The sequence below is a fragment of the Alosa alosa genome, chromosome 11 (genome assembly GCF_017589495.1).
Source record: "Alosa alosa isolate M-15738 ecotype Scorff River chromosome 11, AALO_Geno_1.1, whole genome shotgun sequence".
NCBI lineage: Eukaryota > Metazoa > Chordata > Actinopteri > Clupeiformes > Clupeidae > Alosa > Alosa alosa.
Window position 1 is genome coordinate 32758718 of NC_063199.1, and position 12563 is coordinate 32771280.

The following is a 12563-nucleotide window of genomic DNA, read 5'->3' on the forward strand; positions in this document are numbered from 1 at the left end:
ATGTTACCTAACAATTAATACAAAAACCTCAGCTCATTTTAAGGGGTTCCGTGCCAAACCAGTGCGGGGAAGGGCTTGTCAGTAAGCAAATAAACAAAATATCATTTCCCTCCGTATTTGCCCTGGCGCTGCCACATTATTTTATTTTTTTTTTCAGTTTTCATACTGGAGGCCCCTCAGCCAATACCGCCCTCTGATGAGCTGCGAATGGACTAATAAATGCTAATCCTTGGCAGGATGTGTCAAGTCAGTCTGCTTCCCAGACCCTAACTTCTTTTTTTTTCTCTCTCTCTCTTTCGCAGGGCCCTTTCCTCTGTGGTGGCTTTGGGTGCCAATATCATCTGCAATAAGATTCCTGGGCTGGCCCCCCGCCAGAGGGCCATCTGTCAGAGCCGCCCAGACGCCATTATCGTCATAGGGGAGGGCGCACAGCTGGGCATCAATGAGTGTCAGTACCAGTTCCGCTACGGCCGCTGGAACTGCTCAGCTCTGGGGGAGCGGACCGTCTTTGGGCAGGAGCTTCGAGTAGGTCAGTCTGCACTCATGGGGCCACTGGTGGTCCATTGTTTGTCCATCACATTTTAGGTGTTTTATACATGGGCCTAGTATCCTATTGTTCATATTTGTGTGGTAACGTTTGAATCATGATTCCTTCTCTGGGATAAGTATGGTTGTGTTTGTATCACTACCTGTTGCAGACTGTTTTATCCACAATAGTAAGATTTGATGGCGTTTCTAGTCTAAGCTGAAAGGAGTCTAGGTCTTTCATCCATAGTGTGGGTCACCACAAGACAAACCGTAGTGTCGGACAATGCATACTGTAGTAATGCTTTAACTAACGGCACAAAGTGCAACCGCATGCGTTATTGTTATATTGCGGTATGTGTATCGTGGAGGAAACAGGTTCATGTCAAACAAACGCCTTCTCATAATCATTCAAAATATTTCTCACCAATATATTTTTTTTCAATACATTGCTGTTGACTTAATATTTGAATTCAGTTCATGGTTAAAGCCATGCTTGACATTGCTGGCGGTACCAAAGGCATGGAATAGCAACCAAAAGCCTTGAGTTTTAATGAAGAAAAAAGACGGATGAAAAATGATATTGCAAATCAGGGGACAGCTAATGGTATTATTTCAGAGCTTTGTTGAACTAAAACAGACGTACACATCTGTTGTTAATCTTATGGTTATGTCCAAGTCTGATCTTTCTATGAGTGTCTGTGTGTGTCTGTGGTGTGTGAAAGAGAGAGATGAAGAGAGAGAGAGAGAGTGAGAGAGCGTTTTGGGGTACAGTCAAAATTAGCTATAACCAGAGCAGCATCTACATTTTGCCTTTCCTTTGTTCATAATACGGTTCTATACAAGTTGTACTTTTTACAGACGGGTTTTATACAATTCCTTTCATTTAGAAATGTTGTATAGCTTTTTAAGTGTGGTTTGAGTATTGTTTAATCCAAAGGCACTGTTAACAATCATCCATTTTAGAGACATCTGACACAAACCCAGAGCCTCGGAATGTATTAGCCTGTTTGGTATTTTTGTAGTGAATCTTTGATGTTTATTTTTTTCTTCATTGTGTCTCCAAGACACTGTGTTGTGCTAGTGTCTCATGTATTTCCAGGAATGTGTGCTCCATCTTCATAATAGCAATATAAAAACATGCGCATAAACTTCATACCCAAGAATGTATTTGTATTTACTTTAATGTGGCTTTTTTATTTCTATATTTTAAATGGTGAAATTATTAGCTGCAGCATTTAGGTAGCATATGTGTATGCTAACCATATTCAAGTTGTGACTATTGACTTTTGTCTGGCCGGCTAAAGTGGCATCACCTCTTGTAAGTTTCCGACAATTCCAGCAGTTTCCAACAATTCATGGTCCATATCTGCAATACAAATCTCCACAGTTATTCTAGGTCATAATGCTTTGCTGCATGTTACATGGAGACATTTTTGGGGTCATGTGTTTGCTGCTTGTGTCTTTATTGATCTCTTTCACTCAACTGCATCGTCAGGTGGAAAGGAACTATGACGGGTGGACAAATACTGCAGAGGGGCACTGACAATGATATTTAATGTCCCATAAGGCAATCTTGAACAACCACACTGACCACAGCTATTACTTCTCAACTTCCAGTTTGGGGATGTGGACAAACTGCTGCATTTCGTGGTTTCAGTGGACACCTTACTGTGAACAGGGTTCTCTTGGGCTGGTGGGTGTGGCAGACCTGGTCATGCATGAGTTCAAGCATAACTGTTTTGTGTACTTGACTCTCGAGTGTGTGTGTACAGTATGCAGATGTGTTGATTCGATTGAATCAAACATGTAATCCCATCCTTTGGATGGCATTGGTTTGCAGCGTGCGGAATTGATTGCACTTTAGAGATAAATGCTCGAATTGGTTCCAGAATCTTCAAATTCCCACATAATCAACTGCAAGAGAGACGGGGGGAAAAAGCAACTCGCCCGTCTGCGTTCAGTAGACTTTTCATGTCAATCCCCCAAATTATGACCACTAAACCTTTTCTCTTCCCAAAGATCCAGTCTTAGCTTTGGATTGGCATAGAGATTCCACTGTTTTTCAAGAGTTAAAGATCAAGGAACCGCAAGGCTAATGCCTTCTCTCCGCGCTGCCTGCATTTGGCCGGAGTTGGTCAGTTTGGACAGCCTCAGTAGTATTACCGTTGGCTTTCCAGGAAGGTACACATTAATAGTTGGGTTATTGAGTACTACTGAGCCACCAGATTTAGCAAAAAAAAAAAATATCTTGATTCAAGGATTCAGTTTCAGGAGAAGAAAAATCGCCCTAAGCAGAGGGCGCTTCTGGCAAGTGATGCATACCCCAATACTGGCAGTGCCTCCTGAATAAATGTTGCAGAGTGGACGCGAAGACAGGGCCAGTTCTCTGCATTAGGGCTGCGTCCTTCAGCAGTTTTGACCGTTGTGCTGAGAGGTGGTTGGCTTTTCCATCATGTTCGATATGACAGGTTGGCACAGGGAACGCTGATGGAGGGCAACCAATTTCAGGTGACAGTCAAACAAAGGAGGGGCAGCCTTGCTTTTCATTCTCGCTCCATTTTTGAGTATGTGCAGCAATTACATGGGGAGAATTCTATCATCTTATACTATAAATGTTTCGGAATTTTAAGCTTCATCTTGAGAACAATTTGTCACATTAAGACTTCAATGACCATTTACCAAACTTTTCTTAACCTTCACTATTGATACAAAAGCGGGATTTCAGCTGTTAATATGGCATGCCATCAGCATCTACTCAGCTGACTCAACTGACTGGCCAACTTCTGTAATGGCATGGCCATTCATCAGCCATACCTTGAGATCTATCTAGATCTTATCTAGAGAGAAACCTGAGAGCAAGCCAACATATACTTATTTTTATTGCAGGCCTAGGAGTGCCTCGGTGCTCAGAGAAGGTATTATGTCATTTGTAACGCAGTACCATTCAGCTCAGCAACATGCCTCAAGTAATGCTACCTTGTAGTGAGGAGTCACCAAAGACTTGATGGCTCCCAGACTTTGTAAGAAACTGCAGTGCCTTGTCCTCATGGCCTGTGCCAGACTGGAAGACTCAAGTGTTCACAGAGGATTAGATGTTGATAAGTAAAGGTCTTGGGACATTATGAGTACATTTTTGTGTTTCAGGATAAAACTTGGAACAAACCTGAGCTGTGCTGTTAATGTAAATATAACTGACCATTTTGAAGGTTCATGTCAGTTGCTCTGGCAGCATTCTTTTCTCTGTGTTCCAAACAGCACGGTGAAACCATCAACAACAGGAAATATGACAATGCCCCTGCTACATTTTGTTTAACATTTTATCTTTATGTTGATACATATGTTTTCATGAAAAGGGGATAGTTACACAAGGGAACTATTTAGCCTTCTCAGCCCCTTTCCCAGTACAAGAGGATGCATCAGGGCAGATTGGTGCAAAAAGTAGTACCAGACTTGTGCTGCATCAATTGCTACTAATACTGTCAATGCAAACCTGTTTAGTATTTATCATCAGTAAGTGTGTTTCTAGGTGGTCAAGTAACCTATTACAAGACTGGAATATTGTCCAAGCAAGGAGTTCATAGTGCCACCAGTCTCTCAAGTCATGTCTCTAGTTTTGTCACTTCACCCTATCCAGTGACCTACATGTTCATACCCCGTTAGCCTTGATTTGTCAATACGTTCTCTCCCAATCATAAGCCATGAAGCAGCTTGGCCTCTCGTCCAGCGCTACCCCTCTGTGTGAGCTTGTGCGTGTGTGTGTGTGTGTGAGCTTGTGCATGCTTGCGTGTGCTTGTTGCAACGCCCATTTGCTTGGCGCAGACCCGGTCTCGACAAGCAGGGTGAGTTATGGGTGAGTTATGGCCAAGTGGAGGGGTGGGGTGGGGGGGGGGGTGCTAATACGGAGAGAGCGCTCCACGGCACGCTGACCATAAGAAACGCGCTCAGGCCCTCACATCCCCGCTGACGGCCCAGCTCTCCAGCCGGACCAGGGGCCTCTCCTCTGCTCAGGAGGCTATGGTGGTGTGGATGATGAATGCCACGACATTGATATCATCCCACCCGCTCCCCCAAACTTAGTTGACTCCCCCAGCAGGGCTGGCTGTGTGTGAGGGCTAAACAAACGTCTCGGCAGATAAAGGATGTGTAAGTCATCAGGTTCAGGGAAAGCCACCTGAGGGGAAAGGGTCCCAGATAAACACATACTTGATCAGGGGGGAACATTGAGATGAATGAAGTGAATTAGGGTCCAAACAAGGTATTTGTTGAGGTGTGGGAGAGATGAGAGATGGCTGTAGGAAGCCTGTGGTCAGTGAAGGCTGCTGTACACAGTTTGATGGGATTTGTGGACTCATACCCTGCAGTTTGACTTCCATGACTGACTGCATGTTCAATAGAAGGGGGAAAAAAACATCTCAAGTGCAAACAATGAATCATTGATAAGAGGGTTTGCCTGCAAATGCAAAGTATGCTGACTATTATTCAATCTCACAGGACCTCACCTCACTTTCACCTACCAAACACGGAAGAGCAAATCTAATTTATAGTTAGGTGGACAGACTAATAATTTCATTTTATTTTTTACTTTGGAAGCCACGCCAGTGATCCACAGTAAAGGCGAGCCCATTCCTGGGGATTATTTGTCTTGATTGTGAGGGTACTGATCTTGCATCTCTCTCTCTCTGTTTCTGCTCATTTCCTTCTGCGATTATATATTATATTATATTTCACTGCCCGCTTGTTTGCGTAATTGGGACACTCGGTTGATACAAAAAAAACATCAGCACTCTTTGTGTCCGACTGAATGTTAATATCAAAGCCACAGCAGAGATTGATCAAATCAAGGTCATTTTAGATGGTTTTGTCGGTTTCCCCATAAACATTGTGGTGAATGCTCAGAGTGCCTGAGACGCTTGGTTGGATCTGCTGTATTTATTTTCCATGGGATTGTCATTCCTGAAGAATGCTGCCTAATGGATGACTTTAAAAACAATTCAGGGTACTATTGTTTTGCCGTACTTTTTGATGATCAGCTACTGAATATCAGGGTTGCCTTTAGTTGGTGAAAGCCTGACAAAAGAAACACACACACACACGTACACATAGGCACAATCAAAATTATTTTCCCACTTTGTTTTCTGAAGCAGAATTACTTTTTAAAGGAGTCCAAGATGGCCTGGATAAACTCTGACTGCATTGTTAAACAGATTGTAATTGTTAAAGATTGATGGATGTGCATAGTCTTTAAGTGGTGTAGACTTCCACTGCAATGTGATGCTGTGAAGCAGTTGTTTATTTCAGCCTGCCTTTGGTGGCTGTCATCTGAATTATGATGATGTCTCTGATGTGCCATAAGTTGACAATGCAAAAAAAGAACCCAAATTTTCCAAATTGGATGGATCAATGGACAAGTTTCCTTCATTTTCTTTGAATCAGTCTCCCTTAACTTGCGGTGAAATGATATCCTCAAGGAATGCAAATGCAATAGTTTTGTCAAATCTGAACTTAATTGCAAATTACTATCCTCTGAAAGCTAACGATATATCTCAATGCTCCGTTATGCCGAAAATCACGCACATGTGGTTTAATTTATGCATGTATTGTATGTTTTTTCCAAGTCAACTAATTTAAAGGAAATGCATTTTGAAATATTAATTTTAACCATCTGCATGTTTTCAACACACCCCCACTTTCTTTTCACTACAATTTTGATGTAGACATTAAAAGCGGAACATCAAATGAGATGAGAAACATCTTTCCTTGAATGTCAACCTTCGGAAAGAAAAGCTTGTTTGCTCCTAAAGATGAAAACACAGAGTGTTCCGCAGGCCCAGCTGACACTAGCTGAGCCTCTGAGAGAGACGAAAACGTCCCATTAAACTAAGTACAGTAAATTAGTCAAGAACCAATGTGAGGAGTCAAAGTTTATGCAGGGTGGTGGTCCCCCTCCCTATTTTACAGAGTGTGTGTGTGTGTGTGTGTGTGGTGGATTTTTCAAAACCACATATTTCTTCTTTGAGACGAGTGCAGATAGTCAGACTCAGTAATTAAATTCTTGCTAAAGTAATGATTTGGTGCGCCTCTCATTGCACAAGCATCTAGTACCTCATAAATTCAGTGCCAAAGCCAAGTGTTATCCCAGGGAGCTGGCCAGCACAACAGAGTATTCAGGAATGCATTTCTCCAAATGCCTTTATGATGTTGCTGTTGTTGTTGTTGTCTGAGAGGCATGCATAAGATGCCGGTAAATTTGCACGGAAATGTGCCTTACACCTTCCATGCAATCTCTCTCTTCTCTCTCTCTCTCTCTCTCTCTCTCTCTCTCTCTCTCTCTCTTGCCCACCCATTAGCATTACAATTTGCAGCCCTCCGACAAAACCGTGCAATGTGATGAGCCACTTGCACAAAATGGAGGAGCCTCACGCCGCCAAGTCATTCATGAGGAAAACCCTTTGGAAATGATGCATATCTACCACCGCGCTATGCAAGAGTGGCGCTGTATAAAAGGCTATTTTAGACTTATCATCATGTGGGTAGGCCCAGTCCTCCATCGGCCGCCTGCTCCACTGGAGCCAGAGCAAACAGAGTAGGACGCAGACAGACACGTGGGCTCCATGACCTCCTGAGGGCTTATCAGGTAGAGAGTGTCCTGCGGGAGAGCAAACGATAGGAAAAGCCAGAAGATAGGGGGTGTGTGTGTGTGTGTGTGTGTGTGTGTGTGATTGTGAATCAGAGAGTGATTTCATGTGAGCAAACAGTTTGTATTGGTGTGACTACACATGTGTGTTTGTGTCTGGATTTGTAAATATGTCTGTGTGTGTTGTATGAATTGTTTGTATATGTATGTTTGTGTGTATGTGATCCATATGCGTGCCTTGTGTGTGTTGTGAGCTGTGTTTGTGCTTCTCTATATCTCTGTCTCTCTGTGTGTGTGTACATGTGCATGTGTGTGTTCCTTGTCTGACCTTCATACAGACAGGGTGGGGGACTGCTGACGAGGCTGGGTGGTCAGTGGGGCGGACGGCGAATGAGTGGGCTTGTCCCTGGCTGCCCCCCAGCCCCAAGAGGAGGCCCACGCTGGGCTGCACTGCACTGGGGCTGGGGCCGGGGCTCGCCTGGGTCGGGCCACACTACGCTGTGGTGGCCGGTCGAGCGGCTGGCCAGCCGGGCTGTTCCGCACGGCCCGCTGTTTATCGCCTCTGATCTGCGTCTGGCTGCGGAGGCGAGTGAACAGGATGTGAGAGGATCATCGCCACCTCAAAGCACTCTTTGTCCAACACAATCAGATCGCCAACTGTATTCACTGTGCCGAGCGCGGAATCGGACATTCATAAGTGCCTACAATCACAACGTCAGTGCCGATAAGGGCAGGGTAGGAACGAGGGGAGGGGGGAAATGGAAGTGAGACGCTGCTTGATGCTTGGAATCTGTGGTGATCTTTAACCCTTATCTACACTGTTGGATGCTATGGAAATGCTGGCTTTTGCATTTTAATGGCCCACCATGGGAACAATCAGATATCTGTGGTAAAAGGACCTAGAGCTATGGAATTGTGGAATGTGTAACTATGAGGTTGGTGAAATGGCAAAGCTATATATGTTTTTTTCCATGAGTTACTCTAGATACCACTCGCTGCGTAGGTAGTAGAAACTCTGCCATGACAGTGGAGACCAAATAGACGGCATTACAGTCAACAACATCTGAATGGTAAAGCCCCATCGGTGACCTCAGATGAACTCTCGCCCTGGTCAAATGTGTGCACTGGAGTGAAGCGGCCTGGAAAAGCTAATGGCTCACAGCACTTAGCTTCTTTTCATATCAAATAAAGGTCCTCGGTGGCCTTCCTCACAGGGGGCACATGCAAAGGCAGCTACCTGTTTGCCTGGTGGCAGAGGGAAATAGAGAGAGAGAGAGAGAGAGAGATCAGTGAGCGCCCGTTCAAACACAGACGTGTAATGAGGGGTTTCGAGGCAACAGGTTTGCAGTGAGCTTTTAGCCCTAATAACAGGTTTCCGTCCATCTGATGAGGTCAGGAGAGACTTTCCATTATGTCACCAAGCCCTTTACCTTTCATTGTCAGGCCGCAGTGTGTGTGTGTAATGTGAAAGACAAACATGTTAGACATGACAGACACACACACACACACACACACACTTTACCTCTCTCTCTCACACAAACACATGCACATGCACATACACGCACCCTCATTCACGCACGGGCGCATGCTCACACGCACACATATTCACAGTTTTACAATGTGATTGCAGCAAATATGCAGTTCTGGTAAAACAATATTATTTTATTGACCAGGAACATGGCTGTACTAATTCCTCTAGCTGCAAACCTCATGTACCACAACTTCGTCTGTAATTTGCTCGCAGCATATGTTCATAGCAACGGTACATAAAGCAGAACGGAAAGCAGTAGGACAGAACGCATTAGTCAGCTCTCTCTGTGACTGATATACAAAGCAGGGCCCCTAGAGACTGGGTATGGAGGACTAACACTGCAAGCAGTACGCGCTTTTAAGTGTGTTCAGCCAATGCGGCAATACTCTGTCCAGAGTCCGTGTCACTTATCCGCAGTCGCGAGAGCAGACCAGTCCCATTTCCATGTTTCAGTCGTTTGGCTGCAGCACAAGATATAACAGTGCATTTATCCTCAGAGTGGAGTCTGTGGTTTTGACCTGGGCTACTCAGAGCAGCTGAAGTGAGGTCAGGTTCGCTTCTCTTCTCGGTATGAGTAGGCATGAGGGATGCGGAGGGCCGATCTGACCACGGATGAGGGCAGCATGCTTCTGGAGCTGAGCGGTGTGTGTGTGTGTGTGTGTGTGTGTGTTGGGGGGGTGGGGGGAAATCCTCCTCACCCCTCGGCTGCAGCACCACAGGGCCACCAGCAGATGCCACTTTTTTTCTTTCAGACTATGTGGTGACATTCCAAACCATGCCAGCACTTTGTGTTGCTTGATTGGCTATAAGGTGCACTGCTGTTGGATCTGCTACACTGTTTTCATAAACACTCATATAACTATTAATTGATGGTGACATGTACATGAATAAATGAATACATATATTGTGCATTGTGCAGAAACTTGCATATCAAACACATAAAACCAAGTATGTGTATTCTATCAAACTTTGGGGACAAACAACGTATGTTGCCTTTGCTTACACAAAGTGTTTTATGTAACTCCTCCAGCTGTCCCTGTCCCAACACATGTGAGGACACTAAATGCACCAGGCCCTAAGTGGGTCCTGTTGCACAGTGATGGCTCGGATGTGCCCAGCGCACTCGCTTTTAAAGACCTTTTTCCACCAGTACTTTCTGAAAGACAGAGGATTACACTGCCACTTGTGTGTGTGTGTGTGTGTGTGTGTGTGTGTGTGTGTGTGCGTGCGTGCATGTTTGTGTGTTTATGCCCATGTTCATGACTTCATCCTGGATGTTAGAATGAATCAGTGACTCAGGCCACAATGCTGCAGCCTAGAGCGTTGGTCATCTCACATATTCCATCATGACATACTAAAGAGATGTTGATGGAGAAACAAGCATTGAGGAAAGTGTTGTGGCCCTCGTACCATTTGCCGTCAACACTTGTTGTCATGCTCTGGAAAACAGATGTAGTAGCATCAGTCAAAACATTCAACCAACCACAGCTAATCTAGCCAGTTAACAATGATGACAAAACCACGGGTAAGAGGCATACCATTTACCAACAGATGCTAACCACTTTCTGGCCACTTAATGTAATTTGCCATTTTCTGTGTGAAACCTCATGTGTGAGTAATGCATCTCTTTCTTTTTTCCCTGTGTGGGTGAAAAGGAGGGTGAGAATGAGAGTAACTTAGTGACACTCATAGTGCAGTCAGCAACAGACTGAAGGCAACTAAACTCTGCACTGGTAGGAAACCATTTACCTTCCCCACTGAGATCAGCTGAGATCAGGGAGTGTTTGCACGAGTGGTTGCTACGCTGGACTCTCTGTCCAGCTGCTGGTGTGTTTGCTGTGTGTTTGCCGTGGCGGTGGTGCGAACGAGCCCCAGTGGCCTGGAGGTGGGAGGAGCACGAGAGTTCAGCAGGAGTGCTGAGGATGTTCCTCTCTCTCTCTCTATTTCCCTCTCTCTCCCTCCCTCTCCTCTCTTTCCCTCTCTCTCTATCTCTCTCTCTCTCTCTCTCTCCCTCTCTCTCTCTCTCTCCTCTCCTCTCTCTCTCTCTCTCTCTCTCTCTCCCCTCTCTCTCTCTCAGGTTATAAATCTCTCCATGCTGTGTCACAAGAGATTTGTTTAGTGGTCTGCCAGCCTCCTCTCTAAACACACAGTGTCAGGGCTGGGGACACCACATCCAGAAACGCTGGACACAGTGCTTCCACTGTTTTTTTTTTTTTTACGCCTACCAACATCACGGACAGGACTGAAACCAGAGCGGTCAGCTGATGCTCGAGCTGCCCTGGTCCGTGGGGTCATGTCCGACTAACTAAGGAGAGAGAGAGAGGGTGAGTAAGAGAAAGAGAGTGAGTGAGTCAGGGGAGAGAGAGAGAGAGAGAAGTTTGGGGGTGACAGGGAAGTGGGGAGAGCTTTCTCTTTATGTAGCACTGATGCCTCTCCTTCCCCATCTTGGACACTGTCACAGACACTTGCCACTAAACTCCATTAGACATCTGGTTTAATATTCCCCTATTCTTCTCCCCAGACCTTTCCAAGTTCATTGAGGTTTTTCTGGTCAGTCCAATTTTCCACTGGCAGCGTACAAGGCTATCCCAGGGTGGTTCCTTTTGGAGTCCTGTCAGGACTTTGGGGGCTTCTTCAGGTTTTCCTTTTTTCACTTCAGCATTTTGTGAACCACACGCCTGTAGAGCAAGCGAAAGCTACCTCAGGACACCCGTACAAGTGCGATACAGTCGCACCACTTTGTACAGCGACTCTGTACAACTTTCTTTGCCACTCAAAACTCTGTGTTGTGTCTTTGTTTTACAAAGTGCAAAGTTGGTGAAAGGCTGCATCTACTACACTTTAGTAAAGAGCCTCCATTTTGTGATGTAACCACATTCGGGGCCTTTCTGACTGAACTTCTACATTATAAAGCTGCCGGCACTACCACCAGCCCTAAATAACAGAGCAACAGTTGGAGCCTTTTAGGAGAAGGCCTCTCACAGCCACATGTAATACCCCTCTCTGCCCCCACCCCATCCTGGTAGTTAACAAACACTCTTTGCTCTTCCCTCTTCTTACACTTAGAGTAGCAATTATCACTCCATCTCTGACTTCCTGACACGTTGTGGACCACCGATTGCTACACCTTTGCATCCCCAAAAAAGCACAGGGAATTTAAGGGAACACCAAGCGCTTAACAAACCGGTGTCAAAAGTAGAGAACAGCTAATAAAAGTCTTTGAACTGCTTAAATAGGAAATGGGGGGTTGGGGTTCTCAGTGTCTCCTTGCTTGTGACACGCGTAATGGCGAACGGGTGAAACAAGCAAAGCCAGCTCCTCCCCAGAGGCACACTAAGGGCCCGCTGGGATCACTGCACAAGCATAAAGTGGTCATTTGCTCTCATTACCACACTCAGCTGCTCCAGGCCCAACAGGGGGTGACAACCAATCGGAGCACCAAGCCGCTTTTCGCCCCACGAGCAGCGGCTCAGGGACTGGGGTGGATGGGGCGCGGACAGCGGAGAGCGGCGCACACACATGCATCCATGGCACAGGGAACCACCCTTTTCCTTGGAAACTGCCCCGATGCTGTTTTTACCATTACGCTGGCACGCCGTGTGTATTTGTGTGTTGGGTGCTGGGGTGGCGGTGGGGGGGGAGGGGGGGGGAGGGTGTGGGTGGGGAGGTGGTGGTGGTGGTGGGGGGGTTGCTGAAAATTACCACAAGCTGGCGAGGCTCAGTGCTCATGGTAACCAGAATGGCGAGCAGTTGTGAGTCAGTGCCCAAGAACCAGTGGAGAGGGCATCAACCCCAGAAGTCATACCCAGGCAAGCCTCCAGCGCGGATTACCAGCCCTGATTTTCACCGACCGCAAACTTTAGTGTCTTT

The 12563-nt window shown here is 45.8% G+C and overlaps 1 protein-coding gene across 2 annotated transcripts in view; it reads left to right on the forward strand.

Moving 5' to 3' along the window:
* Positions 1-12563, forward strand: part of wnt7bb (wingless-type MMTV integration site family, member 7Bb) — a 29886-nt gene that overhangs the window by 8559 nt on the left and 8764 nt on the right. For both annotated transcript variants that reach the window (XM_048257955.1, XM_048257954.1), the window contains exon 2: positions 303-529. In XM_048257955.1, coding sequence (XP_048113912.1) covers positions 303-529 — 227 coding nt within the window. The remainder of the gene's footprint in view (positions 1-302; positions 530-12563) is intronic.